This window comes from Myotis davidii, unplaced genomic scaffold, assembly GCF_000327345.1.
Source record: "Myotis davidii unplaced genomic scaffold, ASM32734v1 scaffold167, whole genome shotgun sequence".
NCBI classification, from domain to species: Eukaryota; Metazoa; Chordata; class Mammalia; order Chiroptera; family Vespertilionidae; genus Myotis; species Myotis davidii.
This window is the reverse complement of record NW_006300048.1, coordinates 843,984-851,408: the sequence shown is the minus strand read 5'-3', so window position 1 is coordinate 851,408 and position 7,425 is coordinate 843,984. Positions and strand designations below refer to the sequence as shown.

Here is a 7,425-nt window from a genome sequence, read left to right as displayed (position 1 = left end):
AAAGAACACTATGACTGAGGAAAGCACCATGCTCAGTGACTGCAGTTTTAAAGGCACAAAAAGGCAAGAATTTAGTCAAGAAACTGAAAGGATGAAGATGAATGGAGCATATCACGTTTTAAGTGGCTTACCCCACCCATCCTGCCTGTTCTCTAATTTTCTCTTAGAAATGAACATTTTCTGCACCATGTGGTATCTGACATTCTCACTCTTCCTGTTTACCTGCCAATCGCCCTTACTTCTATTATACCACAGTTCTAGGATGTCTTTCTCGATTTACACATTCTTCTTTTCCTCCTCTCCTACCATCCTCCCTTCTCCCATTTCCCCCAACCAACTCCTCAAGTCATACTTCTCTACGTAATGTGCAATTCTCTACTGAACTCTCGTGTTTAGAAATCCTCTCTAGTGGACTGTCATGCTTATAGGCCTCATTTTTCCTATTCCTACCTCCTGCGCTGCTAAAAAAGGAATTATAGTAGATTGATTGACTCATGTTATCTGAGGCAGGTATTTAGTATTTTCACTATAGTTTCATATTATTTGTATAATTCACTTAGCTAGGGAGGCCTAATCTTACCTATAATGTCAGCAGAGAATAGGCATGTACCTTATAAGGGCTGGGAGATGCAGCTGGACCAGGTTAGAACCCTGGGAAGCTCAGCTTACCTGAAAGGGTCTCCCACTTGCTGTTCTCCTCCTCTCCCTTTTGTAGGTCATGAAAGAGTAATATGTCCTTAGAGAGAAGGTCCCGACATAGAACCTTACAGTAGAGGGGGTTTCCCAAGCACCTGCGAAGAAGGTAGCTGTAGAGAGGGAAGTACGGGATTGCTAACTAAAGATGCCCATTGAAGAGAGCCACACATAAGGGTATTTCATGATAGGAATATTTCTTCTTTTGTTGAAGTCAGCTTTCAATATACAGTAACAGAGGGAAGCAACAACCCAGAAAAGTAAACAAAATTCTGATTGGCAGTAGCTTTTCTATTTTAACTATTTAGCTTCTATTGATGTTAAAAGGAACTAATGTTCCCTTGCTAAATGGCCTGGCAGAAACTGGCCTGACCACATATAACTGACGCATTAAGTAAGCCATCCAAGTCCTACCTGTCCTGTGAAAACCTGGTGGGTAGCCCAGAGAAGTAGCCCTTACTGGTTTATAGGACTGTCTACCCTTATATCTAGTTTTGGGTCTCATCATGGTTACTAATGCCATCCCTCCCTTCATGAAGTGCCCAGCTAGTCCCAGCCACTCACATCTGCAGCTCTTGGGGGATGCTCACCGCCCCTAGTTCCCAACATGCCATTTTCAATAGTGAGTTTGCTGCTAACTTCGAAATGGGCTTCAGCATAGCCTGAGGGCTCTGCAGGACGTGCTGGGCTCCACCACACAGGGTGGAGGTAGGCATCAATGTCATCGCCATGATGACGGGCACACTGGAGAGTAATGTTCCCAAAAACTCCCAGGAAGCTGCATCCATATGCTGGGCCTCGTCAATGAGGAAAATCAGTGGTGTTTCCCTCACTGCCTGGAAATAACAGCAAAGAGACAATGACAACATCTGATTAGAAATGAAGTCACCTGACTTGCAAATCTACCATGAATTTCTCATCAATAATTTAAATAAAATGTCAACAGAGCGGGGTTTTCAGAGTAAAATGTAACAAGTCCAGGTAGTATTTTACTTTATAAATACAAAATGTAGCCTGTATATCTAACTTCTAAAGAAATGTACTGAGTTTCTTTGGACAAGAAAATACTCTAACAAAAAAATAAACAAAAATATTCTCCAAATGAAACTTAAAGCTTTCAAATATTTCCTTGTGCAAAGGGAATTCATAATTCTTTAAACTAGTCATTTCCAAACCAGGCTGCAAATCAGAATTTCCTGGGAGTGCTTGCTAAAACTACTAATTTCTAAGCCCCACTCATGTAGACTTAAAAAATGTACTTGGTTTTATCCACATTCCCCACTGCCACATGAAACTATTTTAATGTTGTCCTTGTAAATGTGCATACTTGTTTTGCCAAGAATATTGTTTTTATATAAATGGCACTATAGTACAGATTCATTGTTTCTCTTTGTTAAGGACTGTTTTTAAGATCACTCTGTGTCGCTATGTTTTCATCTCTTCCCTTACTTCTAACTTCCGCAATATAGTCCACGGTGTTCATCTCTGAGTTCATGCCAATGTCTTCTTAGCCTCTACAAACAAACACTGCAATAAACAGACTCCCTGGGATATGAATCCAGGAGTGGAATTGCTGGGTCTAGAGAATGCATGTTCTTAAAATTTGACTTGTTACTTCTAGATTGCTTTCCGGAATGGCTATATCACAGTTTTTGCTCTTATAGATTCTGTAATTTTGGGTACGAGGTCTAAGTATCTGTATTTTTAATAGCTATGCACCTGCATTTACAACCCACTGTTTTAAATCAAATTGTTAAAATTTCATTAAGAAACAGGAACAGAAAGAAGCGAAGACCTGTATTGTACGCTGTGCTATATGATGGATTCAAGGTTAAAAATAGATACAATGAAGATATCTTTCAAGAAGGCTAAGAAATGTCTAAGTCAAGGTGTGAGATGCCTAGATTAAAATGAACATAAACCACCCTAACCGGTTTGGCTCAGTGGATAGAGCATTAGCCTTCGGACTGAAGGGTCCCAGGTTCAATTCCAGTCAAGGGCATGTACCTTGGTTGAGGGCACATCCCTGGTGGGGGGTGTGCAGGAGGCAGCTGATTGATGTTTCTCTCTCATCGATGTTTCTAACTCTCTATTCCTCTCCCTTCCTCTCTGTAAAAAAATCAATAAAAATATTTTTAAAATTCATTAAAAAAATAAAATGAGCATAAGCCATCTCCACATATTAAGAGTTAATGGTATGTAGCAAAAGTACCCACCTCCTGTAGCACTTGAAAAAAACACTCTTTAATCTTCTTTTGTCTGGCCAGGTCATCCATGTGTGAAACTTTGAAGGATAAGGGAAACTGAGCAGAAAAATTACTCATATATTAGCATTCAAAGTGACAATCTAATAAAAATATACAGATTCTCAAAAGGGAATCAAAAATTATTCTATTTTGAGTGAGAATGGGCTTATACAGTATTGAGCATAGTGTTACAAACATCAATATATAGTTCAGAGGGTACATTGGTAGTTAGAGAGAGAGAGATCCTTTTCATACTAGGCTCTGGCAAACTCTTAAAGGGTCATGACTAAGGAATAAAATGACAGGTAGTACAGCTCCAGTACCCGTTATTCCAAGCATACCAGGTTAATGTGTGCATGAGACTTGTCAGAAACAACTGCAATAGACATCACCTAACATTGTTTCCTGTGCAAGGCCAAGGCACATTAGTTACCATGGGTCTGAGAACCAAAGTGAGGCTACTCCTTAACCACTTTGGCAGGACCAGAGCCAGAGTCCTGGGCAAGGCTTGTCTTAAGACAGGGCTATACTGAGGGATTGAACAGATTTTAGTTTTCTCTGTTTTCCATTAAATATATGCCTTGCAAGCTGGGTAGATTAGAAAAAGTGATGGAGGATGAAGAAATAGAATGTGGACCAGGGAATTCTTAGCCTACACTCTATTGGGTACCACATGCACCCTGGAGCACTGGAAGCCTTTGAGATTCAGATGCTGGTTCAAGTGACATCCTCCATGGCCAACGAATGGAAAGGTAGGCTTAAAGAGCAACACTTGCAAACTGACTAGAGAAGACATGGATACAACTGCAAGGGATGCTCAACTGGTCAGGATCATCTTGATGGATTTAGCACTTTCACTCTTACAATGCAACCTCTTATATACCATCTCCTTTAAAATCCATGCAAAAAACCTGTAAGTACGGAACTCATTTTCACATGTAAAAAAACTGAAGCTCAGTTAGGCTAAGTGATTTGTGCCAGGACATACAACTAGCAAGTGTCAGAGTCAATCCTAGAATTCACTCTCCTCAAAAAGGAGAAAGCCGGGGTTTTGCTGTCAAAGTGTTTCAAACCTCACTTCCACCATTGCTAACTATGTGTTCTTAGCCCATATCCAATATAATAAAAGCCTAGTATGCTAAGTGTCCAGTTGTTCATTCAACCAATCAAAGAATAATATGCTAATGATATGCTAAGGCTGCTCAAACACCCACTGTGACGTGCACTGACCACCAGAGGGCAGACGCTCTGATTGGTAGGTTAGCTTGCTGCTGGGGTCCAGCTGATCAGGACAGAGCCAGATGGGCCAGATACACCGTGGAACCCTCCTGAGGTCCCTCCCTGGCTGGTCAACCTCCCGCACTCCACCCTGGCCTCAATCATGCACCAGTGTGGTCCCTCGGCCTGGCCTGTACCCTCTCGCGATCCGGGGCCCCTTGGAGAGCCAGTTTCGGCCCAATCCTGCAGGCCAGGCCAAGGGACCCCAATGGTGCATGAATTCATGCACTGAGCTTCATAGTATATATATATATAACATCAGTAATCCAATTCAGAAAGCCACTGCCTTCCTTACCTTTACAAAGAAGAGGTCATTAAAAAGGCAGTGAAGTGGTTCCTCCACTTTCCCACAAAGCTGTTTATGTAGGCACTCTTGCCGGTAAAAGGCTGGGCATGTATCAATTTCAAAGAAGATGGCCATGAGGGTCTGGATGGCATAGAAGTGTTGCTTGGAATCTGCTTCCTTCAGCTTCAATGACAACACCCTGGGGAATGTTACTATGGTCACGGGAAGGCCGTTGACCCATGGAGAGGTTACTCACTCTACCAGCCCAAGGATGCGCGATCTAATGATACAAGAGTCTCACCAACAAAGGAAAGGAGCCCCAAGAGAAGCACATGTCCAGTCAGAAAGCAGGTGTCTTTACCTGTGCTCTTCTTTCTGGGCCAGCAAGTTTATTTCAGCCAACAGCTGACTTTTTCCATAGCCCTTTCCACCTTCATACAGAACTGCTTGTCCCTTCTTCTGGTGCAAACATCCCTGCTGTGTCTTTTGGAAGGCTTCTAGTTCTTTCTCCCGGTCTGTAGAGAGATAAGGGAGCACCTAACACTCCTGTGCTTTTTAGTAGACTCCATTTATTTGAATTAATTTGAAAAATTAAGTCTCAGAATGCCATTTCTCCCCAAGAATTCTTGGCAGAATCCCATTCTTTGGTGAAGCTTCACATATCTTCCCAGAAAGTTAACTTTGGCCTCTACAGATGTGTGCTGGGCATGGTGGTTTGCTCCAGAGCCTAAGTAATGACATTCTGGACAACTAGGTACCACATGGATATGTCTTAGATTTTTGTAAAAATTTCTATAATAACAATTTTTAATCAAAGTCCGTCATTGCTATGTAAAGATAATGAACTATCTAATATATACAGATAAAAGAAATATAAAGATAGAGAATTTACAGTGTAAGTGGCAACAGTCTTGGTGCTATATTCACTGTCTAAGGATGAAGAATTTCCCTCTAAAGGTGAGCCACAACAAGCTGGTCAGATCTCAATAGCTGAACTCTGACTTACACAAATTCTTACTAAATGTTGGTACTTCTCAGGCCAAGTGATAGGACTCCCCCTGAAATTTAAACATTCAATGTGGAAAGGAAATGGCAAATCCTCTTCAAAACGAACATAAATATACTAAGAAGGCTGCTTTCTATTTTTGATACAACTGAGAAGCATTTAATCTTGAAATTTTTTAAATCATGATCACCATCTATAGCTGAAAAATATGTAATTTTAGAAAAGAAAACTCACCTAACAAAGGGTGATTTTTATTTCTCACTCTGATCAAATGTCTCTTCCCAAACATGCTAGGAAAACAAAGGGAAATGTTTCTATTAAAAATAGATTGGAATAGATAGATAATATACCTCCAATTAATAGAGGAAAAATTGTCCCCCTAAGTATTTTCAGATAACTCAAGAGATACAGAGTTCTGTAAAAAAGAGTTTTTTATAAATTAAAAAAATTTGGCAGAAGGGAGAAAGAAGTATTATTGATTGTTCTGGTTCAGGGAAGTATGAAGTACAGAAAGAAATAATAACATCTAGATTAATGACCTATTGCTATTCTCTTCCTGTTGGATAACAAGTTCACTGAGGAACTAGTGAAGAGTTAAACATAAAAGCTGAGGATCTCAGGAACAAAGCCCTTTTCTTATGTCTCTTATTTCAGCAGGCTGGTCCTAGAAACATCTTTCTTTCTAATGTCATACAATCAAACACTGATTACTCCTATGCCCTGATTCTGTAAAAGAGATGGGAATGAACTATTACACAATGACACTCACATACATCTTCTATGGCCAAGATATTCATACGTCTTCCCAGGGTTGGAGATGTTTTTCATCATTTTCTCGGGGAGTTTCTTGAAGTTGTAAGCAGGAAGCATGGATCTTAGATATGTTACCTCATCACAAGACACCAGACCTGGATAAGCAGTTATCATTCTGGCCACAAGGCTCACTTTTGGGCCAATAACTGTGTCAAGGGGACAGAAAAAAAAAGGATGCGGAATTCTTGGATCACCTCCTCCAGCTTTACCCCCTAAGTCAGAGAACTAACAGTCCAGTGTCCTATTCTACCTGTATATTCATGTCTTGCTACTGCCCCAACCACGCCACAGAATACTGGTCCATTGGTGATACTGATGGAAACAAGCCTGGGGATCAGAAAAGCAACAACACAGTCAGAAACCTCCAGGTCAGGCACTAGATTGGCCATTACTCAGATCCAGAGGCTAGTGCTAGAGCTCAGGATGAAAAAGGCCAGAGGCTGCTGTCAGTCTACATCACATGATGGGTACAAAATAATGAATATTAGGGAAATAACCAAGAGGAACAGAATGGCCCCCCTACTCCAGGTGTTTTACTTGGGGAGTAATTATTAGTAAAATGGCTAAAATACTTTATATCTGTCAGATACTTTATATATGCTTTTTGAAGTTCTTTCAAATTGACTACTTCATCTGATCCTTTAAGGGATAATGAACAACAAACATGTGAAGTATACAGGGCAAATACTTGGACCCGGATTGACCACCACCACCACCAACAACAACTAAAAGTGAATTCCCTTTCCCAGAGCTACACAGCAACAGTCAACAGCAGAATTAGAATGAGAACCCAGGCCTTCTGACTCCTAGACCAGTGTTATTTCCACTGTAACACACTGCCTCAGATAAAACCTGAAAGTTAAATAGATCAACTGATGTCAGAACTGGGTGAATGGATCAAATAATGCTAGAATGTCAGAGTAAAGTAATAACCAAAACATCAAGCTGCTGACGGAAGGCTTCCTGAAGCAAATTAGACTTTGGGATATACATTTTAAAAATAAGTAATATTTTTTTCATTCATTCATACATGAATACATTCATCCATTTAATAGGCATTGAGGAGTATGTACAGTATCAAGAATTGGGCTGGGTTTTTATAC

The 7,425-nt window shown here is 40.5% G+C and overlaps 1 protein-coding gene across 1 annotated transcript in view; it reads right to left on the bottom strand.

Moving 5' to 3' along the window:
* LOC102753096 (adenylate cyclase type 10-like) overlaps positions 1-6,461 on the bottom strand; it is a 9,757-nt gene extending 3,296 nt beyond the window's left edge. The window contains exons 1-7 of the mRNA XM_015572149.1: positions 6,279-6,461; positions 5,744-5,799; positions 4,865-5,018; positions 4,513-4,702; positions 2,910-2,996; positions 1,258-1,529; positions 670-806 (exon numbers count right to left, since the gene is read on the bottom strand). Of these exons, the coding sequence (XP_015427635.1) occupies positions 670-806; positions 1,258-1,529; positions 2,910-2,996; positions 4,513-4,702; positions 4,865-5,018; positions 5,744-5,799; positions 6,279-6,436 (1,054 nt within the window). The 5' untranslated portion in view covers positions 6,437-6,461. The remainder of the gene's footprint in view (positions 1-669; positions 807-1,257; positions 1,530-2,909; positions 2,997-4,512; positions 4,703-4,864; positions 5,019-5,743; positions 5,800-6,278) is intronic.
* Between the last annotated feature and the right edge of the window lie 964 nt (positions 6,462-7,425).